We start from the raw sequence: 27,840 nt of genomic DNA on the forward strand, positions 1-27,840 counted from the left end.
ATACAGACAGTTGGATCTCAGATGGGACTCAGTGGGACCTTTTCAAAAATACCAGAGCTGTCATCCGCAGGTACAATTCATTCACTCAGTCAAACTTTACTCACATTTACATCTGCATAAATCAGTAGGCACTGAGTCACTGGAGAGCTGTGCTCATGCGTCTGCCCCTCGCTTGCTTCCCCCTGTAATTTTTAATCCAGCCTCCCTCATGCTTTACTGATCTTTGTAAAATTGGAGGAGTCAGTTATTGTCTCAGTGACTGCTGGCATACCCGCTAGAAATGTATAAACAATGTGGCTTTTCAGAGCCTATGAAATCAAGAGTGGTTTTGCTCTCGAGCGCTAAAAGTGAGACTGAGAAGATATAGTTACAAATAGGATCTCTCAGATAATAAAAATTACTTTGCCTCTGGTTTCATCAGATCCAGTGTATTCCTTTTTATCTGCACAGTGCCACAGTGATGGCTTCAATAACATTACGAGGTGTCAGACACTTGATGTCAGAGGCAGACAGGAGAAAAGAAAGGTGAATCTGTACATCAAGTATCAGGGTTACTTTATTTGGAGAGGAATTATTTTATGCCCTTGAAGAGATAACTATAATACTGGCAGCACTGAAATCTTCAGACATAGGTTTGAATCACCCCTGCTATTACGCCAATGCAGCTCAACTGATTTTGATGGGGATTTCAAAGACATTTGCTGTATTGAATTAATGCAATTCACATTCATGAATTAGAATCGTACCTCTCTAACAAAGATTGGCTGAACAATTCAGCTGTGCACAAAATTACCTCTGCAGCTCTTTAAAATCTAATGAGTTGACACCTCTTTCTTTTCTCAGATTTTATTTTTTTTTTTGTCAGCCTTGTTAAATACATATTATTCTTTCATGCCCTTAAGATCAAAGCAAATAGCCATCAACAATCTTTTGTTCACATGAGGCAACGCTTTCAGAGATGGTTTGTTTGGCCTGGTTAATTAAAAGCTGCACCTACCATCCCTGCCTGATTTCGCAAGTTCTTTACCTAAAAAGTATGTGTGACAATTTTAATGAGCTCTCACTTCCTCCCAGCCTCGTGTCTTCTGCAGAAGCATTGCAATCTCTTCTTTTTGAACATCAGAGTTTTGACTCTTGGGTCTCCTGTTTGTTTTCCCTTCTCACTTCTGCACTTATCTTGCATGTTAATGGAGTCACTCAAGGAGGACAAGGACACAGATCAATCCCATGAAATTAGTAGATTAAAAACAAACAAAAGGACATCGCTGTGCTTAATAAACTGGGGGAAAACTTCTCCCAAACTGGTGTGTGTCTGAAGGTTGACAGAGATGCGAAGAGCTGTGGATTCCATCCTGAAGGTGGATTTCATTCTGCTTAGGAAGGCAGTGCTGCTGGAACCAAACCTGGTGATGGGACAGCACTGCAAGACTCTGCTCTCACCTATTCCATGGGCACGGCTGCACAATTGGGGAGCTGTGCCCTGGAACTGGGCTTGACATCTGTCTTACATTCCTATGATCCACTGGAAGCAAACTTCATCCACCATATCCACCTCTGTGGTTTGGTTCCCAGGCTTGTTACGTAAGGGATGGTATTTCTGAGTATTTCCCATCAGCCCCTTGTGTGCTGGAATTTTGTATGAGTTTGTATCACTGAATATTCAATTCTTCTTTTCCTCATAGAATCTTTGCTTGATTGAGCTATTTACCCAGAGATAGGACCTGCATAATTCAGCAGAAGTACCAGCATTAGTGCAGTCTGTGAAGTACTTAAGCACTTGGTAAGTCAGAGATGCTAGTTTAGACTTAGGCTTTTGCCCAAGCAATCCCTTGCTGCTGCAGAACTTCATGAGCAGCTGCATCTCAAGCAGCTCATTGCATTCTTTCTCCTCCAAAGCAGGGACACATTCACCAGATTCACTGCAGATCTTTCAGCTCTTGTCCCTTGTCAAACACTTGTTTACTTACTGATTAAAGTCCCATTTTCCTGGTGGAGCAAGTATTCTACTGGCATTGTATCCAACGAGTTAAACTTTTCTATCTTGTCTCATTACTTGAAATTTCCTTGTCTCCTGATGCAAGTGCTAAGAATTATTATCCATAGCCTTCACACAGTGTAAAATGTGAAAAGTAGTGGTTTTCAGCAAGCCTTTCAGCAGGTGAGACGTGTGTTTCACTGCTGCTTCTTAAACTGTTTGTTAGAGCCTGATCCGAAGCCCATTAAAGGAAACATTCCCATCGCCTTTGCAAGTGCAGTGCTGTAATCTGAGAGACAAATGAAAGAGGACAAAGTGAAGCCCCTCTGAACCCACCCACAGCATAAAGTCGTGGCTTGGAGGAAGTTTATGGCAACTTTGCTGTACGTGGCAGTGGGGTCAGTGTTTCACAGAGCTTTTCCCTCGTATTCAAAATGTATCATGCTGATTTTCTGCTGTGCTCTGCTTTCCCATCCCTCTCTTGACACAGACCTCAGTACGTCTGTGAATTACTTTTTTCTTTTCTCTTTGTTTTGCTTTAATTCCCTTCCCTGCCACCTAATTACTCCAGATTCCATTCTGCTTTTACATAAATTCTGCCCAAGTATCGTATGTACTACCATCTCCCTAATTGTGTTCAGGTAACATGACCTCTGCCAGGATTCACACTGCTCTGAAGCTTTTATTAGCTCCTGGCTCATCTCTGCCAAGCTCTGTTTTGATCCACTGAAAGAACCATTCTATCTCAACTCGCCGGGCTGTGGAAGTATTATTTCAGAACAACATTTCTACAGATCAAACAGTGCCTTGTCAGCACTTGAGTGGGTACCAACCCCTCGTAGTGGGTAAACCACAAAGCTGTGAATTATTCAGATCCCAGTTCCTAACGAAGAATACACAAAGAGAAATCTGAGCTAGACATCACTAAACTTCGGTGGAAAAGCCATAACCAGTAATCCATAGAGGGCTCAGCACAGAGCCTATGCTGTCAAAGTTTCTCCCTTTATTATTCTGCATTTCTACAGACTGTTTTCCCCACATACTTACAGTAGAAGATTTTGGGGACTGGGATTATCTTTTTTTCCTCATTCCCAATTCTAGATTCCAGTTTGTGCCCAAAGCTTTTACGCACAACTGCAGTTAAAATTAGAGGACATCAGTATCTGACAGGCACTACGTTGGCTCATAGCTTATACGTCAGGTATTTAATCCATGAACATTTGCTGATCACATTTGAGTACCTGTTGGTGCTGTATGATAAATGTATGGTACACCAGCCAGCCAGTCAATTGAATCAGGTGTTTTATCACCAATTTCTGATGACAGTGTTTTCTTGTGGCCGGTGCTAACTGATGCAAAGAATTAATGTAAATAACACTGAGAAGGCAGAAATGAAATACCTGCAAATGTTTCCTCATGTTTAAAGCCACCTCCAAAATGCTGTCCTCAGGTCTCTCCCCACACCAAGGAGGTGTGCTCCTAGCCCCTGGTTTGGTGCACAGCATTGTGATGCTGGTGGTAAGGTTAAATTCCTTCTCGCTTATTCATCCATATCTGAAAATGTGATTTGGTTGATTCATCATTATATTGAAGAGTGTGCTTCATTGCTCTTTTCCAATTTAATATGGATATATGATAGATTATTAAACCCCAACTTATTTCCTCATTAAACTCCAAATTGTAGGCAAGCAACCACCACAGTACTGGTGATTATTGCCAAGGTAACAAAGATTTTTCATTCCAACCTGAATCCCTTTCCCTCTCAGCTCCACTCCACATTGTCCTTCATCAGGTGGGTACTACATCTCCTCTGTTCAGCCCCTGCTCTGCATCTCCAGCATGGTGCAGGATAGGTTGGCCCCAGTGCTCCTGGGCAGGTTCTCAAATCTATGTCTGGCATTCAGTTGAGGCTGGAAACAGGCGATGGGAAGAAGAACAAGGCCTGATGTGTGTTATGCATATAGCTACAAGCATGTAAATACAGGAGTGGAATACAGCAAGGTTCTGTGATGGTTTTTGTGATTTAACAGCTATGATAGCACTGCCAGCTTCAACTGCTGCTCTTGTTATTGTTCGTTGCCTTTAATAATTCATCGCGTCATCCAATCTTATGTTGTCAGTAATAAATATTAAATACCCGAGTTGTGATGCATGAATTAGATATTTTCTTTTTATAAAAGAATTCTTGTGTTAGATTTAAATGTCAATTAAAAGAGGAATATAAAAGAATAATGTAGTGCTTCTGTGAGCACTGGAATGAATGAAGCATCTTTTCCTGGGGATTTATGACTTACATCTGGATTCTGTCAGATCTAGCAAAGCACGATGTCTGAGTGCAGCTCGTCCCCATGTGATGCAGATTCTCTGATGCCTGCTAAGGAGTGTGCTCACACAGGGGCCTTACTTGCAGGAAAGGCTGGGCAGTGAAGCCCTGACCCCATTTTCATGAGATTCAGGGATCTTCAAGTCTTTCAGTCCACTTTCCTCTGAACTCAAAAAATTATCAATAACATCAACCAGGAGCAAGAGCAGAATGGAAGAACTGACATAGAACTAAGAAAACCTTATGGAAGAATATCATTTCTGTCCTAAAGCTCATTGTCTAACAATTCTATTTCTGCATATTCACAAAAGAAACCCCCAAGTCTTGAACCGTTGTTCCTGTATGTAACAGAAAGAGGTCCCAGGCCTGCTGTGAAAGCCTACCTACAGAAAATTCATGCTGAGCACTGTGCTAACATACATCCAAGAAGTATCTCATTGACATAAAGAGGCATGTAAACAAGCTTTGAAATTAATTTTGTCCACAGAACCCAGGAGTGCTTCTGAAATTACTATTAAATGTAATTTACCCAATCCTCTGCAAACTTATGTGAACAACACAGTGACTAACAAGGTGATTTGAGGGCCCTGGGAGAGAGCAGTGTATTTGATTTGGCTCCTTGGCTCGTGAGATGGCATTTCAGCATCTCAGCTACTCTGCTAATGTCTTTTAATAATCCTGACAAAATTGCACAGGCAGCTGGCCTCAGACATAACATTAGTATAGCATCACAGCATTGGGATCTGGAAAAAAAGCCCCCCATGGTCAAATACAGCACAATTAGGTAAAAAGTTGGGTCTTCCTTCTTTCTCTTGAGACTCCTAATTTTACTACAGGCAATCTAGATAAGTTAATGGTCAATTCCAGTATGTCAATAGAACGTTCTCAATACAGAAATCAATAACGAGCAGAGGTGAAAATTAGTTGCTGCATATTCAGCTTGCTGTAGAAGAGAAAAAAAACATAATGGAAGCATTTAAATATTAAAAGAAGCATTGCTTTTTTATTGCAGTTCCTGTAACAGAAGCTTCTTTTATTGCTTGTTTCTTTTCACAGGGCTGTCTTACTGGAGGATAGCAGTCTCAAGCTCTACAACATCACCAAATCAGATGCTGGGGTGTACACTTGCATAGCAACAAATCAGTTTGGAGTTGCCAGAAATTCAGGCAACCTGATTGTGAAAGGTACTTCGGTGTATTCCTTTGTGCTTTATGAGTAGTAGAAAGTGGGTGGGTTTGGGATTTTTGCTGGGATGTTCAAAACTATACCAATCACTGCTGGCATCAAGAGGTTTTTCATTGCTGTTTACAGTTGAAAATGAGCAACATCACCTATAGCAAAGGAAACCTCACGACCACAGCAGTCTGATGATCAATATGTTCATCAGAGAGATCTCCCAAGCTGCCAGCTGAAATGCACAGTAACATTAATAGTGATATGTGCACTGCAGTACCATGCAGAAGTTGCAGGCATGGGCTGCAGCGTTGCAAGCATTGGGCAGCCAGAGACTAGCACAACATGGGACCGATATGGTGCCCCTGTACAGTGTGCTTGCATGGATTTATTTAGCTCATTTTTCATTTCTGTCTCATCTGAGACTGCAGAAGAGACTATAAAATGGTTGTAAAATGAAATAAGGCATTAGGAATTAATCTGAATATTCGGTGCTTTTATTTCCTTCATCATGACACAGATATGTATTGCATCTGTTGCATCCCTGTAGGTCCTGAAGCCACTCACTCAGCTGCTTGGTGCTACTTTGGCACCCTTACAAAGGGAGCAACTTGTCTCTTCGAGGTTCTCAGCATGGGAAGTTATAAGGGGCTGCACTGGGGCTGCTGGTGTGACTTCACACCCTGGCTCTGCTCCCAGGGCAGTGCTGCTCCACACGGGTTACCTCCCTGCAGCTGTTTTCACCCTTCTTTGAAACACAGATAAATGCATCGTGGAAGACATTATAGTCTATTACATCCAAGCAGCCCTCTGCTTCAGGTTTTTGCCGCACTGATGAATGGTCCATCTCCATTAGTAAAAAGTGCTAGTACCAACTTATCTCTCAGGTGGGCCAGTCCAGAGCTGAAGGACATAAAAAGAGATATTGTTTGTGTAGCTGCTCCTGTGAGCAGCATGTATAATGAGTGTGCTCTGTATCCTCTGATGTCTGATCAATGAGGGGAAGAAAAGAAGGAAAACTAAGGCAAATGGTGTCTTTTCTTTCTCTCTTTTTTTTTTTTCCTGCATTTTCTTATACAGGTACTCATATTTGTTGATTTTAAATGAGAAGAAAAAGTTAAAATGCAGACCTTGTGAGATTATAGTGAACATATTTCAGTTTTGCAAAAGAGCTAGCATTAATAATGATTGCAGCTACAAGAGCACATCATTACATGTGGTTTGTAACTGCCTTTTTTCTTAATATTTTCATTTTCAGTGAATTCAGTATTTACTGTAACCTGCAGGAAAGTCCTTCCTCCTAACCTACTAGAGTTGTCTCTGTGTTTTCATACTCATACTATGAAAGAGCAATTAGCTTTGATGCAGTGCAATGTGTAACCTGAGCTGATGTTACAGCACAGCTAGCAGTGAATACACTGAGAATTTCAGGGTTTAGGTGGCTCTGGTTTCATTAAAGTTTGACATCATTCCAGCTACTGCACGTATACATCCTAATGGAGCAATATGAAAAAATCCCATTAAAAAAAAAAAAAGAAAAAAATATTTTGTTTGGCATTTAGGAAGTTTATTAAAACACTGAATAACAACATGTTATAAAAATGATCTTGTTTGCAGGGAACATTTGTTTTTGTTTCCCCTCTGGAGAAGTTTTGGCTGTTCAATTATAGGCCTCGTTGCTTCAGCATTATTTTCAACTGAAATGTCAGAACTTGGAAAAGCATATCTAATGTGCAAATTAAGTTTATTGCTGCTCATTGAGTTGTTTATTCTTTGTGTGAGAAATCTTTATTATACCTCAAGCACTCACACCATCTTATCTGTTTTCTCCTTTGGAATGGGTCTTGCCATTTAATGCACATCTGAAGTTGGTAAACAAGATAGATATATAACGTAAAACCAAGAGTCTGTAAGAAGCTTTTCAGAGTATTTGAGGTGGTAGTCTTAAAGACAGCTCCATAAGGGAAGCAGAAAATAGCACTAAAAGGAACAACTCTGCATCGGTGATGCTACTGGTTATGAGAGGGCTAGAACAGAAGATATGACAGGATGATAATCTCATAATTAGTTTTTTTTGCTAATGCTTCTAAAAAACTCTTAAAAAGAAGGAATTCAATAGGTTTTAACAGAGAAATGATCTCTGGAATTTTGAATTCATCTAATAATGTTTCATAACAGGACTGCATTTATCTCAAATCTTTTAGAGGTGGGATCAGATGATACAACAAATAACGATACTGACCTTATGAGGCAACTATACTAATATTGGAACTTTCTGATTAAAAAAATATCAAAACATTCCCACCCAATAAACTGATGGCCTCTTCCTATATTACGGTCAGTTAGCTCTGGGGAGTCTTAAACATTTTACTCTTTGGAGCACCATATTCGATTTGTATTCTGTGGGTTTCAGAATATAACTGTTGCATTTGATTATAAAATCTATGCAGTTGTGTTGCTACCACTCTTGCTTAGTTTTACTCCAACTTTTCCATAGAAAGAAATTGATTTCATTTGTAGTATTTTACTTATTTATGGACTGCTGTAATTGTACACAGTGCATAGCAGAAGAGTCAAAATGCACCAATCTTGGTGACCAGCCATCCAGTGCAGATAAGTAGGAGTAACAAAATGAGGTCATGTTAACAATTCTGGCAGCAGAGGTGTGATGGGGCTTGTGAAGGGCAGATATTTTATAGAGGAATTTGAAGGACAAGGGGGAGTTACTAGACATGGAAGATTCTGTAGTGGTGCAAAGCTTTAATAAAGCTGAGTGGACCAAAATGAATTTCATCCCTGGAGTAGGTACCATGGTTTGGAGCTCTGCTGTGGTAACAGAATTCAGGGGGTATCTCCAGGCTTCCACCAACACAATGCAGATCAGACATATTCACATCAGCTTAAGCAAGACAGCACCAGCAAAACAGTGAAACACCAGCAGCAGTTCATACCAACAAGCAGAGAACTCATCTGGGACGTGGGAGTCTCTCTGAGCAGCCTGGGAACCTGAAGCCTGTAACAACCATTTAGTCTTATCCAGACATTTATGTTTCTTTGCTGCCCTACTTATTTGGCTTTAACATCTTAGTGTAAAGATGCACAGAGTTCATAGGCTTAAAGAGGGAGAGGTTGTCACAGGATGGCCTTGGAGGAAGAGCTGATGGGTTTGGAAGCCACCTCAGGGCAGATCATGATTCTCCACCTGCAGGTGGCAAAAAAGCAATTCATGAAACCATCTTTCCATTTTTTGTCTTATACCATTCATTCCGTATAAGATAATTCAATGGAATTCATTCATCCATTCTTTCTTCTTCTTTCAATGTACGCAGCATTACTTCAATTCTTACCTCAAATTGTTATTCATGGTAATCTATTTCAACTGTGAGAAAAAGAAGTGCTGATGAAAAAAAAAAAAAGCAAGAAAGTAGAAGTTTGTGGAGGTTTTCTGTAGTTCTTTGATACTTTTCAACTTTATTCTAGAAAAGTTAACTGTACTTCACAATGGAATTACTTCACTTGAGATTTATGGAGCCAAGTTCTTTGCCAGCGTGTGCTGAAATCAGTGGAGTTGTGCCAGTGGAGAATATGGCCCTTGAATCATTTGGAATTTATTGCAACTGACACTCTGCTTCCAGGGAGAGTGGGAGATTGCTTTAACTTGATCAAGTATCTTCAAGACAGTCATCTGAGGCCCTCACATTTCTGCAGTCCTTGACTTCCAACGAACGGGTGGATCTGCCACGATGGTGGTTTTACATTGTCATGAAGAGCGATCAGAGTACACAGGAAAGCTAATAACGTGTTCTAAATTTGAGCTCTAGATGATGAGAACCTCTGCCAATCAGCTTCTCAATGATTCCAGAAAAAGAATCGTCTTATCAGCCTGTAACAATAGGAATCAGACAAACTCTTTGTGTACCTTTGATAATGGCATATGACACATACAGCAGGCATATCTCTGAAACTGGAGACATTTATTTTAAGAGGTTGGCAGAATATGCAGCACCCTACCTTGTTGCTTCTTGACCACTGCTGTAACATTCACTCCAACAATGCAGCTCAGATGCTGAGAAGAAGCCCGTCAAGTTTCAGTCCATGTTGCCTGCCTGCACCTACATATTATTAGGGTACTACAATGGTGGTAACAGTCTGAACATGAACAACTTGAAGATGAAGTTTTGGATGCACCAACCCTCTGGAACCATAGCTTTGGTAACCAAAATTCTGAATTTTTGAATGTATTTATAACAGATAGAGTTAAGCCAGCATGAACACTAAACTAATACAGCTCCTGCAAGGTTTCTTCTCTTCCTCACATTTTATTTTCAGAATGCATTAATATTGTTGAATAGATTCTGCTCTCATTTTATTCTGCCTCTCAATTCTCACCATTTTATAACATTTTCATGCACAAAAGCTTTATTCAATGGAATTGCTACAACAAAGTGGTTGTTATCTCTAATCTATCTGCCAGTCATAACAACAAAAATGAAGCTGTATAAACCCTTTTCCTCTCCCTTCAGCAAACTACTAGTTCCCATAATAAGATCTCCATCTTCACTTCTCAGTGTAAGGGGTTAAAAAAGATTACATAGATAGTTTTCCTGTCTCTTGAGAGAGCTTTTTTTGAAGCTGTTGTGTAAGCAACACTACAGTAAAATGTTGCTAACAATATAAAGATCTCACTGCATATACAGTAAGCAGAGTTGGACACTGATTTTATTTTTGCTGCTGTTTCCTTTAAGGAGAGATATTCAAACCTGAAGTACTATCAGTCTCGATAATTAATTCTGCACATTTTAAGCTGAAATCATATCTATTGACTATGGGATTTACAAAGTAACATACGACTAATTTAGCGTGTTGCCTCTGACATCTGCTCACTCTCAGAGCACACAGAGTGCTCGTATCGATACTGCAGACGTAATTGGCTACACATGGGTAAGAGTGTTCTGAAGTCATCACCATATTAGAGATAATCTTCTTTATTATGGAACATCTGGGCCAAGTTTACATCATTTCACAAATGGTACAAAGCTCATTCAAGATCTACTATTTTTATAAGCATTTTCATAAAAAGGAAATTGTTTTGTCTCTTTCCTACAGAAAGGACTGTAATTACTATTCCACCTTCTAACATGGATGCAACAGTTGGAGAAAGCATAGTCCTTCCATGCCAGGTTTCTCACGACCCTTCCATTGCTGTGGTGTTCACGTGGTCATTCAATGGCAATAATATTGACTTTAAAAGAGGAATACATCATTTTGAGAGAATTGGAGGGGTAAGTTTTTAAAATTCTTTAGTGCTCAATGAATCTATTTGCCACAGTCATTAGACCACACAAGTTTTTTCATAATTCTTCCAGTACTATTTATACATGTGACAAATCTCTTTCTTCACAAGGACTGCAGCCATTTATTTTTCTTTCTTAAATTTCTTGAAGGTGCTTGAGTTATTTGTGAAGCCATAATAAAAATGTCCACACGAGAAAAACTGATGATAGCTATGAATATTTTAATCTAAAAGCTGAATTTTTATTAATATTGAGCAATTTATAAAAATGTCCAGTATGAATAGCACATTGTGAGTGATGAGTTTACTTTCACTGTATCTTCAGGAATCTGTTGGAGATTTGATGATAAGAAATATTCAACTTAATCATTCTGGGAAATATGTCTGCACGGTGCAAACAACTTTCGACAGTCAATCTACAGCAGTAGATATAATTGTAAGAGGTATGTTTCTTAATTGTAGACGCATGTATTCTGGAGGAATTAGTATTTCTTAGCATCAGCTGTTGTTTAAAAGTCCTAGGATGCCAGTCTAAGGTTTTGGTAACTCAGTGGAAGATCTGTGCAATTGTGCCTTGGATTTTTTTGGAGATTATTTTTCCTTGCTATGCAGTTCAACAGAGCAAGGTTTCGGGAAGTGCTTCTCTTTCAAAATAATGCTGTCGCCTGCTCCTTGCTGGGCATCTCTGGATCATGGGACGGGTTGGCAAAAATCAAGAAACCAGACCTCTTTCCACTCTTCAGAGATAATATCACTTTCTATGGTCAACTAAGTGATGAGATTGAAATTTTAGCCAATCCTTTTACTGTCAACAGATAAAGAAATTATTTGATTGGAGCAAATCCTGTAGCCACTAGCAGAAATCAAACACCTGTATAGAGTACCACCTTGCACTCTTGATTAACCTCAGTTGTCATCTTCTCTTTTAAATACATTCATCTTAAAGTATTTTTCCCGTTAGGTCCTCCAGGCCCACCAGAAGATGTTAGAGTTGAACATATTTCTAGCACTACTGCTGTGTTATCCTGGAAATCTGGAATGGATAACAATAGTCCAGTCCAGATCTACAGCATTCAGACCAGGACTCCTTTCTCAGTTGGATGGCAGGCAGTTTCAACAGGTGAGTAATTTGAAAGTCGCCTTGTATTTTGTGTGTATACTAATTACTCCAAAAATATCTTTTTCTTGACACGTTTAATTTGCTTTTAGTTCCTGAAGTTCTCAGTGGTAGGACTCACAAAGCTACAGTGGTTGACTTAAGCCCCTGGGTTGAGTATGAGTTCCGTGTGGTTGCCAGCAATGGTGTTGGAACTGGGGAGCCAAGCAAGCCATCAGCTCTACTGAGAACCAAATCAGCAGGTAAGTCCCTGGTTTCCTATATGTTTTTCCACTCACGTACATTGCCAGTTTGCTATTGTGAGAGGCTTGTGGAAGCAAAGTCTCTCTGCTTCAGAGTTACTCAAATACCCCTTTGGCATTTTACCAGTTTGTGGCTCTTAAGTCTCCTTGACCTGCAATAATGATGTGAGGGGATGCTTGGACATGGCTTAAATACGATGTGCGTATCTCTCCAGCTACGAGATCACAGGGGCCAGCAATAAAGGCTGGAGCTGGGCTGTGATTTGATACATCCCAAAATACATCTAATGCCCATGTTTGAATAAAATCTTCCATTCCAGCAACTGTGGAGCAATTTCTGTTTTCCTCCTATTATAACTGTACTTATATTCTTCTCAGAGACTTCAACAGAAAATGATAAAGCCAGCTCTCTCGCATACCCAAGCATGAGAACATAAAGCCTTTGCTGCTTAGGGTGCTTGATATCTGTGGGAACAGGATATTGGCTTTAACTGGTGGAAATAAATTACAGCATCCAAAGCCCAGTGAGGTTAATAGCTTCTTCTGACTCCAGGACAGGATCTTTCCTATCAGTCTGTCTAACCTTTACACATTTATCTTCCGGGACTTGGAACCTCATGGGAAGAAGGCTCATTCTTGGATGATCAACACTGTCAATCCTCTAAACTTCTCTGTTTGGTACAATTTATTTGAAACCCAAACCTTCACTTTGTTTTATGTTACTCAGCCCCCTGCATATCAGCTGTCTCCCACCCATAAAGTCAGCAGTTGTAGGATGGAGAGCAGTGAAATGGAAGCAGATTTTACAATGTACTTTCTCCTCTCTTTTTATCTCATTTTTCCATGTGCTGAAGCTTGGCAAGCTGCATTTCAAGACTGAACTCAAAATATAATGTAGACTATATAGTAGAAAATGTGAGAGCTGCTCCAAAAGTAATGCCTTCTATTTTATTGTGTTGCTCCACAATATCAGAGGTAGGTGTTGGTGGAATGGCAGCAGAGGCTGAACCTTCCCACCGATTTTCCATTATATTCTGTTGCCATGGAGGAGATGGCAGCAGAAGGGCAGCCTGACAGAATGGTGTGTAGGAAGCAAAGGTCTGTGTCGTGTGGAAAAAAATGGCACTCATTGACCATCATTAATGCTTGCTGAACATTTATGGAGACAAACAGTAGATGTGACCACAGTGAAGGGTGGTTGGTGTGTTTCAGCAGTGGTGACAGCAACAGTGGTCACCCCAGCTGGTACAGATTTTGACAAGTGCATGCAAGCCCTTGTTCATTACAGGCAAAAAGTGCATAGCTAGTGACAGCGATTGTGTTGGAAAACAGTGGTTTTTAGGTCCTTGTAGCTGTTGTAGTTTCCATGAAAAGAATTACAAGACATTTCTTTCGAAGCAACTTAAATGCATATAGCCTTGGAAAGACAGATCCATCTGTTCCTAAGAATACCCATCACATTATTTGTCTACATGCCTTATTTTTCCCAAGGCAGAATTACTTCAAAATGTATTAAATCAGTTGATTTAAATTTAATAAGAGAGGTTTTTTTTTTCTTTTTCCTATTGTTGAAGTAAAAGATTCTTCTGAGTACTGGTGCCAGAAAAAACTATTTTAACATTAGAACACCAATTTTGATAGATTTTGTCTGCTTGCCAGGTGCAGAGGGAGAAATCAAATGAGGCTCATTAGCAGTCAGGACCACCTGGCCAGTGTGGCAGTGCAGCAGGTTGCAGCCTGCTCAGCAGCACAGGGCTGGAGAGCCCCCAGCATGCAGCAGGGACTGATCCTGTCCTCACATGGAGGGGGAATGTGCCCAATGGCACAAACCCTTCTTCCCACAGGAGAACCCAGTGAAGCTTCCACATGGGAGGAATAAGGGCAATGTGGAAATGGAAGGCTAAAGAAAAGCTGCAGACAGGAAGAGGCCAAAATTGTTGTATTTCCCCACAGAGCATCACAGATATATGCCCTCCAACACGCGATTGATCATGGAGTCAAAATTAGTCTTGAGAGGGTCTTTCTCACTGATGCTGCCTTGGGGCTTTGTGTAGTGTGGTGTTCCAAACCACCTATGCAATCTGTAATAGATCTCATCAGTTTTATTGAGTGTATTCACAAAGCTGGGGCTAGAAAGAAACAATAAAATTACTTTTATTTATCATGGCAGTGGTGTAAGGAGCATTATTTCCTTACAGTTTAGTGCAAGCTTAAGCTCAGGAAGAGGAACAGAAAGACACATCAGGTTTCCTTTACTTAACCCCTTCACTGCTGTCCATCCCTCTGCCTCAAATCATCGCTGTGCAGTGGAAGAAGTAACACTTGTCTTCAATTTTTTTATCAGAATAGGAAACTGCACACAGCACGGCAGTTTGGAGAGCAAAAGACTTGCAGTGGATGGCAAATTTCAACTTTGCTGTTACAGTGGCTATTTTGCCTGCTGAAATCTAAGCATTAGTAGATTTGTGGGTGCAAATGAGCCACCATCCATTCCATTAAGATGGAGCAGAGAATTAATTGAGGCTCTTTCGGTGCACTCAACTGTAATTTTTCATCTGTTTCTCAACTGTGGCCCAGCTGAGGTCGTGCTGAGCAGTATCTTTTTTTTCCCAAGCAAATGTAGTAAGTGCTGAACACATTCAACACGTGAACTGATCGAGTCTAAGCTGATTCATGAAACATTGAAGTATTAGTCTTGAATGTCCATTTTGTTTGTTTTTTTCCTTTAATGCTCTTTTCGGTCTTCGACTATTTACCTCTGATGTGCACAAGTACATAGATTGTGAGTGACAAAACAGAATACCTATGCTAAACTCCCCCAAAATCTTAGTCCATTTTCACCTGCACTCACTTTTCTGCCTGCAGAACAAAATTGCCTTAAAATCTCTATGTTTCTATAGAGAATGAGGTCAGGTAAAGATTTAGATGTGGGTTTCAGCCAAGCAGTGACAGCCAGTTCACATACCTTTCTGGGAATGTAAGAGCTGTTGCTTTTATTGCTCCTCCTGTGGCTGTGCTTAGCACTGGGAGGAAGACATGGGGAAGGGTGGGCAGCCATGACAACACTTGCCACAACTGCTAAAAAGGTTTGGCCCTATCTCAACGCCATTTTTAGGCAGTGGAAGTTGACTGAAGGTAAGAACAATCTTGAAACTGGAGGAGATTGTAGCAAAGGTTTGGAGGTGGCAAACAATATAAATGCCATCTTACAGAGGGTTTTTGCCTCAATAAGTTGTGCAGCTGTCCTTTTTTTTTCCTTATACTTCTCCAGTAGCAGAAAAACAGCATGACATCATCCTTGCGAGTAAATTTACTGCAAATTATACAATAGGAACAAAGCTCGCTGTCTAAATCCCATCCATCACATCACACTTCTGTGTCCAAAAAGCAGAAATGCTTATAGACTGATGAGGTGAGCATGTGTAGTGAAATAAGGAGTGAGAGGCAAGAAATACTGGTATTTTCTTTGCCTCTCTTCCAAGAGCCATTAGATAAATGAGAAGTCCCTTCAGCCTGCAACAGCAGCACGTTATTTGACCTCAACCATAGACCTATGCAGCCACACATCTGGAGCACCACTGGGGAAGTCAGGCTCAAATCAATGTACATTGGGTCTCTTACAATACTGGCAGAAGGAGAAAAGCAAATTACGAGTTTTGAATTTCCTAAGGAAAGCATGCAGCCAATTAAAAAAAAATTAATATATTGCTCCAACAACATGTTTACTGAACAAATGCATAATTAGTAAATCAGTAGTGTTGCAGCTACAGTCTGAATGGAACAGCATTTTGCCAATTAGTTGATGAGGCATAATAATGTCAGATACTTGATGCTACTAGCTTCTTTAATTAATTTTTTGAACCAGGGTACTCATGTATCACATACATCTGTGGCTTCAGCCTTAGAAACCTGAAAATGTGCAAACATAATTTCAGTTCATTTCCAATGCACCGTTACAGAACACAGCCCTTGTTGCACGCGTTGAAAGGCAGAGTAGCTGCATGTGACAGGAGCTGGGAGGAAAAGCTTAAACCACAAAGTAGAGGAGACCCCCAGCAGCAGTGGTCACTGCAGCCCCGGTGTCATTTGTCTTCCAGCTCCCACAGTGTCACCAAGAAACGTCAGTGGAGGAGGAGGGAGCCGCTCAGAGCTGGTCATCACGTGGGAGGTAATTTGGTAACTCAATTAACCTAAGCTGTCTGATGGCGGAAAGTCATGGGAGCAATCACAGCCCTACTGAAATCCAGAGCCTTTCAGCTACTGGCTTTGGCTGAGCCTGGGATTCATCCTGGAGAGGAAACAGTCTGTAAGACACACAGCAAGTTTTCTGTGTTATAGGGAACCATTTATAAAAATAAACAGCTTAAGAGGCATGTTATAAAGATGTTTAGAAGTCTGTATAACCCTCTTATCTCCATTGTACAGGAGGTGCTTAACACACTAATCTGCTCGGCCATTTTCTGCATTAACGTTTTTCATGCTTTTGTTTACATGTTTTTCATTCTGGAACACTGTGCTGACAAGACATATCCTATTATGTGTTAAAGGAGATGAACCCTTTAATTCTCCAGCACTCCAGCAAGAGGAGAGAATATTCAATTTCAGAACCTTTAGCATCACCCTACAAGTTGCAGTGAGGGAGTGCAGGTCATTTTGGAGAGCAGAAAGAAAGAAGCAGCCCTCTGTCTCCAGCCTCCCAACAGCACAATGAAGGCAGGCAGCCTCATGGCCCGTTACAAAGCTGGCCAGCAACCAATGTCCAACCTCTGTGTTTTCCATTACTTTAAACTTACGTGTCTTGAGCTGCACGTGGCCTTCAGTTAATTCTCAAAAGGGGCCACGGCTTCAAAACTACCATGCTCCCTTCATAAGTCATGGAAAATGTTTATTCGTTAAAAAAAATGCTCTTTTCCTTGACTTAATTATTTTTTGAAAGAAATAGCTGAGCTTGTGTCTGTAGTTTGAAGAAAAGGAATATTGATTAAAACTAAAATTGATGTTATTCATCAGCTGAGTGATCTACCTGTGTTGTTCTGTATGCTGATAACTTTGCCATTTAACCAGCGTGTGAGGAAAGGAAGCAACAGAGTTAAAAAATGAAATCCACAATCCCCACAAGATAAATAATAGTGCCATGCTTTCCCCTTTCCACTCTCTAAACAGAATGGAACTTCACTTTTACTGAACTGAGTTTTCCTCCATGTGCATCTTTCACTGTTTTGTTTCATTTCCTCCTCTACCGATCTATTCTTTGGGAGCAGACCATGAAAATTGAAAAACAACCTGAGAGATCTCAATCAAATTATCCCGTTGGACTCCATGGTGTGTCCTGAAAAATAGTCAAAAGAAATACTAATTAATAAGTGAACAACACTGAATAAGACTCTCTGGCTTTCTGTGATGAATTCACTAAGCATTCTGATTAAATCTGAGGTCACAGGAGCCTCAAAAACAAACTAAACGCTCTAGAAAGTAGCTTGAACTCTTATCAATCCCCACTGCACCCTCAGCCCTCACATTTAAACCTTGTGGATCTGGATAAGAAGTAGAAGGGGGCAGACTGATGAATTAATGTCTGTAAAACACTTAAGGGATGGCAACATTTGTTATATATGTCAAATCAGGGTTATAATCTGACAATCTTACTATTACATCAAAAGTAATGTATAAAGATATAAATAAATTCAGTGCTCTGACATCAACTGATGTCTCCCTGATTTTTTCCTCCCCCCTTCTCACACCAGTAGCATTCTTGGTGGAGGAGCATGGAGCCAGGACCCACCCAGGGGCAGCAGCTCTGCCCTCTGTTTTTCTCTTATTGTACCATTTTTCATGCCTGCCTTCCTGTGCACCTTGCTTTGGTGAAAGCATCCAAAATAAATGAAATTTTGCTGGCAAAACTTCCTCCATGTACTGCTGTTCTTTTCTTGTTTTACAAATGTTCTCTTGCTTTGAAAAGCCAACATAGAAGTACTTTATTTTTCCCAAGAAAATAGAAATGTTCATTCTGGATGCAGTGTTGATGTAATTGCCTTTTCAGTGTGAGTCACTAATACATATCTTGACATGAGATTTTATTAATAGAAACATTAATTTTGTCATGTTGGCTTGCAATAACATTTCTGTTCTAAACAAACTTAAATAAGAAAACATTAGTGCATTCCAAACTCTCCCTTGTTCTAAAAAAATGTATGTGCTCTACACAGGCACAAGCTATTATACAGCTGACATGCACTTCTGTATATACATTTGCTCCTTTCCCATCTCTTTACTTCTTTTAAAATAATTTCTTTGAAATTAGCGTTCCTATGCCCCTCGGGGATAAAAATTTCAGCTATAAACTGTGCTGAGTGAATTGCTTTTAATTTTGAAAACTTCATGCCTGAAAGAGAATAACTTTAATGGAGCTGATCCGATCTTTTGTTTCTAAATTGATTGCCTCAATAGATTTATTATTTTGATTTTTATTTCAATATTACATTGACTGATGGAGCAAACATTATTATCTTCTCCGAGGCACAGTCAACTGAATCAATACTCCTAAAATATTCTGAGAAAATGAAGATTCAATTAAAACAGTGTATACTTGCAAATGCTTATTGACCGACTGCCCTGTCACTACAGCCAGTGCCAGAAGAACTACAAAATGGAGAAGGTTTTGGCTATATCATTCTGTTTCGTCCTCTTGGCTCAACAACGTGGACAAAAGCGGCGGTGGCTCCCGTAGAAGCAAGTAAATATGTTTATAGGAATGAAAGCATTACACCTCTGTCTCCTTTCGAAGTGAAAGTTGGCGTCTACAACAATGAAGGAGAAGGGGCCCTGAGCTCCATATCCATTGTCTACTCTGGAGAAGATGGTAAAGCGTGTTACTCTTATTAGTAGGGGTTGGGTAGAGCCTATAGGTCCCAGGTAATAGGAGTGGCAAGAAATCTGTTCAAAGCTGCTCATTGCAGATTCTCAAGAAACACTGGACAGAGGATGTGAAATTGGAGTAAACGAAGGCAAGGGAGAGATTTTCAGAATTAAGTAGATGTCATGTTTCAACACGCTCGTCTCAGGAGCTCCCACTGAGCAGGATGAGGAAAAGCAGACGACATTCAAAGCATTTTATCTATCAGAGAGCCCAGTCCGCTCAGTATAGATGATCTCTAAAAATCTGTCCCAGATTACAGGTTATAAGCAATTTTGAATAATCACTGTTTTGCTAGTGCAATAAACGGGCAGCAAAACTAAACTCACACCGGGTTTCCAATCCTCTTCCTGCTGCTTCCACCAAAAATCTTGTCTTTTTCTTGAATCTCTCTAAATTTCTGATGCGACCTTTTGATACTACAGATGCTGCACTTGCTGTGTTTTCTCTCACGATCCAGAGCCACAGATAGCACCAGCAGGGACTTCAGCACTGAGCATCTCAGCAGCAGAGGTGGAGGTCTCCTGGCAGCCCGTTGCATGGAACAGACACACGGGCAGGGTGCTGGGCTATGAGGTGAGGTAGCAGCAGCTGCTGCTGTTTTTGGGGTGTGATGGGGGTTGGGGCTGGGATTGGGATTGTTGTAGGCATCCCTTCCCCAGCCACAATGGTATTCCGGTTCTTCTTCCCTTGCTGCCAAGTCAGCAGATAATGCAGCTCTTCACCTGACTCTCATTAACAGCATTTCACCTGAGATAATCACAACCACTTACAAACCAGGACTGCAGTTCTCACCCAGCCTTTTTGTAATGTAAATTAAAACCTCAAGATTAATCATTTGTGATGGCCACTATAGAAGGACTTGTGCTTGTTCTTGATTCCACAAAACAAGGTTGATCCTCCCTCCTCTCTCACAGCTTTAGCACTGCCTGAGCATGATGGGGGCAGCTGATACTTATTGGGCACACATGACCTACACCATTCCCTTCAGAAGAAAATGCACATTATTACCAACCAAAGCTTCAGCTAAATTATGTTTGAAAGGCTTTGAGCTTCTCACTCCTGTTCATAGCAAGCAGCAATACACAAACTTTCAAAATCAAATATTCATTAATAAAAACAAAGAAGATCTAAATAGCTGTCGCAGAATGAAAATTAGACTGGATACAAAATAATTAAAATCCTCTTAGATCATGTAGATAAGTATTCCTTCATATCTTTTAAAGATTATTTTTTTAATCTGTTCAAACCTTAAAACTGAAAAGCTTTTGAAACATCTCATGTTATCAAAGTTTTCCTTTTGGACTTCTATAAAGATTTCATTTGCTTTCTCAATTTGTATTCTGTCTCTGAAATGTTATTTCTTCTCTATAAATATTCACACTTGGTTTTATTTCCTGCTAGCTTTGAATATGAAAAATCCAGTATTCCTTGAAATCATCACTGTCAGCGGATACGCTTGCCAGCCAAATCTGTAATTGATTTAGAACAATGAATTGCCTTCTCTATGGTTGGGCTTTTCAGGTTTTATATTGGACCGACGATCCCAAGGAGAGCACATCTGGTAAAGTCAGAGTCAACGGGAACGTAACAGCCAAAAATATCACAGGACTAAAAGCTAACACAGTGTATTTTGCAACAGTTCGGGCTTACAACACAGCAGGGACAGGGCCCTCCAGCACCCTGGTAAATGTCACCACTAAAAAGTCACGTGAGTATTCAATTTTGTACAACAAATGTTGCAGACTCCCGGGTGGGATTGTGACATTTCAGCTTCCCATGACCCAGCTCTGCTAAATGTTGCTGTATCAAGGAAAATGGGACCCCAAATTTCTCCATAAAATTAAGCGATAAAGTCTGCAACTGAGAAATTTCTTTGCCTCTTCCTTGTTTCCTAACTTTGTGGTCAACAGTTTTACTCAGATTCTGGTATGCAAGATGTTAATGTAGTATTTAGATTGGTTTTCAGTTCTGTGTCAGTGGAAACTAAAATTCCCAGAGACTTAAATCAGACCTGAGATTCTTTCTTTTACCCTATTATGCATATGTGCTAAGGTATTCTCTGCATTTGCAGAACTAGATAACGTGGGGGTGTGTGTTCCTACTGCATAGGATCCTTCTTTTCAATTGCAACAGCGTGCCACTTGCTTTCAGGAACTTTCAAAAGAGAGTCAAAGTCAATTAAGGAAAGATATTCCACAGGTCAAACTACAGATCTGGGTACGGAATTATAGCTTTTATTTTATTTTATTTTATTTTTTAAGAAAACTGTCACATTCTCCGGATACTTTCTGGCCATACAGAGGGGAATGTATGTGACACATTCACTTAAATGCTATTTAATCAGTAATTGCTTAAATTCCCTGCAATTTTAGAAGCAGAAACATATGCTTTTCTATTTGTGAGAATGAAAGCTACATGATACGTAGGCTTTCATGGGGCCTTCCTCTGAGATAATAGAAGAGTGCTGTGCCCTGTTCTTCAGGATAAAACCTGTAAAGGAAATGCTTACTAAGAGCAAAATAGTCACAAAACAGAAAATCTTGCTAATCTGCTATGTACCCACATGCCCCATCTTTTATTTTATTTTATTTTTTTAATTTTCAGTGGATATTCTCCTAATTATTCAACACTTTTGCACAAAGAAAAGGAATCTTTTCTCCTGTCTCTCCTCATTTGTCTTCTTGTCTATGTACTACTCTAGGTTATTACATTAAAGTGCTAGACAGGAGCTAACTTCTTAAGTGAATTCATGATAAAAATTAAAGTTTAATGTAGAAAACATAAGCCCAAAAAAAAGCCAGGGAAAATATTTCGTAAAATTTGAAGGAAGACTTCTTACAGGCAATGTAAAATGGACTCAGCTCTGGAAATGTTCCTCTATATTTGTATGAAGGAAAAGATAAAGACACATCAGTCAAGAGGCAAAACAAAAAGGGAACAAATTTCATTTTGATTTACATTAATTTCATCTTCTGTCAAACTCAGGATGGTGCTAATGGTCCACTTAAAAATTAAAGTCAAAACAACCTATTTAATACTTAAAAACATATATTAAAATTTTAAGCTCTCATTTCTGAAAGATGCAGGCATTTTCAATATGAGGAGAGATAGTACATCAAGGGAATATAAACGATATGCTTCTCCAACAGGAGCTTTGGCTTCAACAAAATAGCTATCTTCACACTCATTGCCAAAGATTCCTAGCATTCTATACGTGGCATTATTGTATAGACTAAGCAAAACTTAAAACTACAATGGGCCTTCTGCCAAATAGGTGCAATTCTGATTGAAACATACTTATCTAAGATCAGTTTAATGTCTAAGTTGATATCTCAGTGGAAGTTCACTACTTAGGAAAATAGAAATGATGCATAGTGCTCCACAAGGAGGTGTTATGAGTCTCAGCTATTCTATCTGATTTATATGTCATCATGGTTTTAAGGGATTTCACTGCTTTTTCTTTACTAATGTATATTTCAACAGATGTAGGTATTAGAAATACTTTGTAAGTATAAACTTCAACTCAAAAAACCTACAAGGGTTTCCTAAAACGTGAGTTACTTCATAACTTTATAAACTTATACTTAAGACTATCAAATGGCCTTGATAACGTTGATAAGAAGTTAGTTGTGGGAAGGCTTGGTCATCTTAAATCTAAGGAACTGTTCACAGTGTTCTCGTTTATGGGAATCACTGTGGGAAAGGGCTATCCATTGCTGTCCATTCTGGTCCCTGACTGTAGATGAAAACCAGAGAATTCAACTTATGAAATCACTCAGTGGTGTTTTTTTTTTCAACCAAAAGTATGGGAATTTAGATGGCTTTAGGTACTATGTTAAAATATTTTGGCTAAGATGATATTCACCCATATCTGAGGGCTTCTAAGACTTTTCGAAACACCCAGTCAATTAAAAACTTGAGATCTTTTATATCTTGTGAATGTTTTGCATCCAAATTCTTTTTTGATGAAAGCAGCAAAGAAGTTTCAAACAAAATTTAAGTAAATCTGTGGTTTTATGCATGTGAATGTATTTAAATGCATTGAAAAAGAAAATGAATCTTTATCCAGTATGGACTTCCAGTTCACACAAGGACATCTCCTTAGATTCACCTGAGTGGTCCAATAAAACCTCCTTTTCCTGACAGTGGGGTGGATTAAACTTCTCACAGTCAAGAAGAAGATAGATATGTAACAGACTCCATTTATTCATTCTCTCTAGGTAGGAAATAAACAGATGATGGAGTATTACCAAGTCTACAGTACCTTCTAAGTTATGTATGCTAACCATCAATATGTAGGAACTGTAAGGAGTAAAGAAGAATCCCAGAATTTAACATTTTAAAGTCAGGCCTGGGACCCTTACAGCCCAGAAGCCCTTCTCCAGATCTCTCTTTTCTCAATTATTTTCAAATCCTTACTACTTCTAACACCCCAGCACTCTCCTCCCAGGCAGGATTTGGGGAACACACCGTGGTGATGGAGATGATGTAAATCTGAGACAGCCAGTTCAAAGGCACAGTTTCAACTTCACATGCTCATACCGGATTCAATTTCTGTCACTTGTAGGCAAATTTTCAAAGTCCTGGCACTTGGGCATAAAAAACCTTTGAAAATCTACCCTCAGCCTATTATACTGAGAATGTATAAAATCCTGCAATGTTTCATGATGGATCGCATAGAGACTTTAATGTGTAACTCTTTGTAGCCTATTTTCATGGCCGATGAAAATCTAGCCTTTTGTATTCTGCTCCTCGTTTTAGATTTTTTTTCTAAAATCCATGCAGCAAAACATTTTCTAGTCCATTAAAAGACAGATAGGAACAACATAATACTTAAATAAAATCTATCAAATGTAACTTGAACTGTCAGGCACTGTCAGGCTTTGCCTAATTTCCAAAATGAACTCTCACAGTAAGTGGTTCTGTGCTATGAATAGATCTTTATTCTGACTAATAAGAGAGCAATGATGGACTGGAAAATATTTTTCACTCTTTTAGACTTGAATCACCCATGCATTTGCTACTTCCATGTCAGCATCTCATTCAATTAATCTATGCAAATTAATAGGAAGTTGTATCTTGCGATTATCATCATCTTTTTTTTTTCTTTTTTAAGCACCCAGTCAACCTCCAGCAAATATTGCATGGAAACTGACAAATTCCAAAATCTGCTTGAATTGGGAACACGTGAAAACGATGGAGAATGAATCAGAGGTGCTAGGCTACAAAGTAAGTCATTGCTTTATCTCATTAATCATACACACTGTTTATAAAAGGGGTGAAAAAAGTGAGTTGTTGAAATGTGACTGTTCATTACCCCTAAAAAGGTGAATTTTCTGAAGTCACTGAGATGGTTGGCTGACATTTATACAAAGCATGGAAGAATATCTCATTTGGAGTTGGATGTCTTTTCCAATGCAAGAGTTTTCTGCTCCCATTGCTGGACTCCTCTTGTTCCTTTTCCTTTATAATCTTACTTGTATATGGTTCTTGCATTCACATCTTTGTTGGAAAAAGTTTCACAGCCCTGTAAGAAATAGGAACAGTCCCTTAAGAACTAGAGAGACATAAAACACGTTTAAAAGTCTTCACTCTCTGACAATTCCTAAATGTAGCTTTGAAAATTGAATGGAAATTACTCACATAAAGATCGATGTTGGTGAATTAAAAAAAAAATAAAACATTTCTATAAATCTGCTTTTTAACGATAGGAACATTCAGTTTAAAGTTTGTTTGTCAGTGTCTCTGACCACAAAGATCTGAAAGGTGGTCAGAATGGCTATGGAGAGCACTTAGGTGGGGAAAGGTTATCAAGATCCTTGTGCTGCTCAGCATTTATGTGTCTGCACAGTTTTTTATGCCCAGGGAGGAAGAGGACAGAAAAAATATTGTACCTTGTAATCTTCCTTGAGATCATATCTTCTTACAGCCTAGTCAGTGTGCTTGAATAGCCACAAAGGCTGGGGAAGGCATTAAAACCAGACCTTTCAGCTCTTCTCCCTTGTATCTAACATACATGCTTCTTGGTTATACCTGCCTCTTATACTTCGCTATGAGAAGAGTGCTGCAAGTACTCCAAGCAGTATTTGCCATTAAATCCTCATTAACTCTATTCCTCCTTCTGCTTTGCTCTTCAGTTGTTCTTTGTATCCTAACTGTGTAAAAGGTAAGGAGGAGAGGATCTAGAAGGCCAAATCTGATCACATTCTGTAGGATCTCCATCTCCCCCAGGGCATGTGTGCATGGAGCTGCTCCACACCTTGTCCCAGAGATAAATTGGTGAAGAGAACTATGTGCAGGCAGGCACTGGCTCCATCACATTTAATTGCAGAAACATACTTCCTAAGTGGAAAGCCAGATGCTACTATCCAAACTTCTGTCCTTTTGTTTCTCAGGGATGAAAGGAACAACATAAAATTTGAAGTAATTGAGTAACCCCCGTTCTCTAATCCTTTTTTGTTTAGATTTTGTACAGACAAAACAGACACAGCAAAGCTCATATCCTGGAGACAAACAACACTTCAGCTGAACTGCTGGTGCCATTTGAAGAAGATTATCTCATAGAAATAAGAACCATCAGTGATGGTGGGGATGGCAGCAGCAGCGAGGAAATTAGGATCCCAAAACTATCAAGTATACAATATTATTTTTCCTTTCTCTGAATATTGCATAATAAAAAATCTGTGTGCCTCTAAGAAGTACAAAGGATTAACAGAGTTTTTGCTGCCTTAGCTGACCTCCCTCTCTCGTTGTATTCCTGGGTGAATGTAGATTAGTCTCTGGTTTTCCCATGTTCATTAGGGGAGAAACTATTTCCCACTACCTAGATGTGACCTTACCTGTAGTGCTTGTTGGAGATGTAAGCTTTCTTACTGAGCTCAACTATGCAGCTTTCATACACACTGCAGATTTTAATCCAATCTGGAGCTGCTGCATACACTGAGGGCAGCTCAGTCACCCTCCACAGCTAGTGTGGGTTCCCAGGGTCTGCTCTCCTGCTTGTTACTCATGCAGAACGGATCCCAGGGCTCTTTCTAACCAACCTGACCCCTCCTGAAAACAGATAGTTATGTGGGGCATGGGAAGTCCATTCAGAACACTACTCCCTGGAACTGCTGCTACAGCTTAGAAGCGAATAAAAAGAAATAAACTTTTGGATAACTCATTCTGCTATTTTTTTTTAAAGAGCATTGTTAGTCTACACTGCATGGAAAAATGTTTTTGAACAGAAATTTTCTTCTTTTTATGCTTATATCTTTACAGGTTTAAGCTCTGGAGGAATAACTCTATCCCAGAGAGAACAGTATACCTTGACATCTGGGATCCTGCTCTTGAGTTTTTTTCTTATATACGCTTTTCCTTGATGAATGAAGCAATGGACTTTTAAAAGGGAACTGCCTGTAGATTTTGTCTTTGTACTTTATCACAACCAAAAATTCCAGTAAAGAAAAGTAGTGGGGTGGGAGAGGGAGACAGAGATTATACACATATAAGAAAATGTAAATATTAATATTAATAATGCATTAATTTAAAAATATAAGCTTTGAAAATCGTGCATTGATTAAACACAGTGGTACCAAATACAACTTGAGATTGTGGAAAGAGCAATCTCAATTTTTTTTAATCAACTAACTCTTACTGAAACCCCAGTTTAATGGTATGGCAAACATGGAAGATTCATGCTAGGAAGTAACTGAGAGGAGACTTGAAATTGCCTGTGATGTGGGTATTAATTATCTCATGTCCTACACTGTAACCTCTGAACAAAACCACCAAAAATGTTTCAAGAACAGAACAGTTCGTTTTTTAATTTTTATATTACAGGAACAACTATAGAATGCATTTTATGAAGTATATTTGTAGGGGAACTATTAATTAAAGTCTTCAACTGCTGATTGAGCACCTGGTGAAGGGGTGTGAGAACCTTGAATCATGTTTGGACAAATCATTACCTTTTATAATTTGAGATATATGTTTTAAAGGATTGTTTCATGCAAAGGCTGTTCTGATTGGTACCTTATTTAAAGGGAGATTAAAATATATCTGTCTTCCAGCATGTTTAGTTATCATTCAGCTGGTATTGTTATTCTTCACTGTAGGTTGGAAGTGTAGATTTATCTCTGGGATGGGTGCGAAGGTAAACGAGAGGAATATTGATTTTCATCATCTTAAAATATAAATAAAAGCATCTAATTAAACCCTTCAATCTATTGAGTTATTAGAATGTCAAATTAAACACCAGAGTGAGCACAACTTTCAAGTCAATATTTAGAGCTCAAATCATGAAGTCACACTGCTGTCAGCTTTAACAATATCTTATAAAAGGTATTTGTTGTCTCACATCACTACTAGAGGACCTTTTCATCCTTCCCACTATATTTTGAAGTCTATTTTCTTTTCGTAACTGTCAAACGTGTTATCTCATCTTTGTAACCATTTGCAACGACAAATTAATCAAATTCCCTCTCTACCTCCATATTTCTGAAAGAAGAAAGTTATACGCAGTTATACGCAACTGTATAGAAGACCTGATAGTTGATCAGGGAGGTTCTAAAAATGTAATGCTGCTCTTAGAAGCCTGTCCTCTCTGAGATTTCTACAAAGGTACTGTATGGGAACTGTTGAATCACGGCCTGAACCACTGATTGATCACCTGAAGGGAGTACTGAGTCAGCCACAGGGGCACAGGTGAAGGTAATGTGCCTGTGTGATGGGAAGGGGTGGAGTCTGGTTCCACCTCTCCCAGACCCCATTTAAGGGCTGACTAGCACCGGGGAAGGGTCTCTTGTTAGAAATCCCTC

At 39.4% G+C, this 27,840-nt stretch overlaps 1 protein-coding gene across 1 annotated transcript in view; it reads left to right on the forward strand.

Moving 5' to 3' along the window:
* CNTN6 (contactin 6) overlaps positions 1-26,403 on the forward strand; it is a 70,109-nt gene extending 43,706 nt beyond the window's left edge. Inside the window, exons 9-20 of the mRNA XM_065749414.1 lie at positions 5,355-5,482; positions 10,578-10,753; positions 11,090-11,207; positions 11,726-11,884; positions 11,974-12,123; positions 16,221-16,291; positions 18,748-18,982; positions 19,497-19,612; positions 20,561-20,747; positions 24,156-24,268; positions 25,504-25,672; positions 26,303-26,403. Coding sequence (XP_065605486.1) covers positions 5,355-5,482; positions 10,578-10,753; positions 11,090-11,207; positions 11,726-11,884; positions 11,974-12,123; positions 16,221-16,291; positions 18,748-18,982; positions 19,497-19,612; positions 20,561-20,747; positions 24,156-24,268; positions 25,504-25,672; positions 26,303-26,403 — 1,723 coding nt within the window. The remainder of the gene's footprint in view (positions 1-5,354; positions 5,483-10,577; positions 10,754-11,089; positions 11,208-11,725; positions 11,885-11,973; positions 12,124-16,220; positions 16,292-18,747; positions 18,983-19,496; positions 19,613-20,560; positions 20,748-24,155; positions 24,269-25,503; positions 25,673-26,302) is intronic.
* Positions 26,404-27,840: the final 1,437 nt, after the last annotated feature.

The sequence above is a fragment of the Cyrtonyx montezumae genome, unplaced genomic scaffold (assembly GCF_038088225.1).
Source record: "Cyrtonyx montezumae isolate F1298 unplaced genomic scaffold, pur_monq_1.0 scaffold_6, whole genome shotgun sequence".
Taxonomy (NCBI): Eukaryota; Metazoa; Chordata; class Aves; order Galliformes; family Odontophoridae; genus Cyrtonyx; species Cyrtonyx montezumae.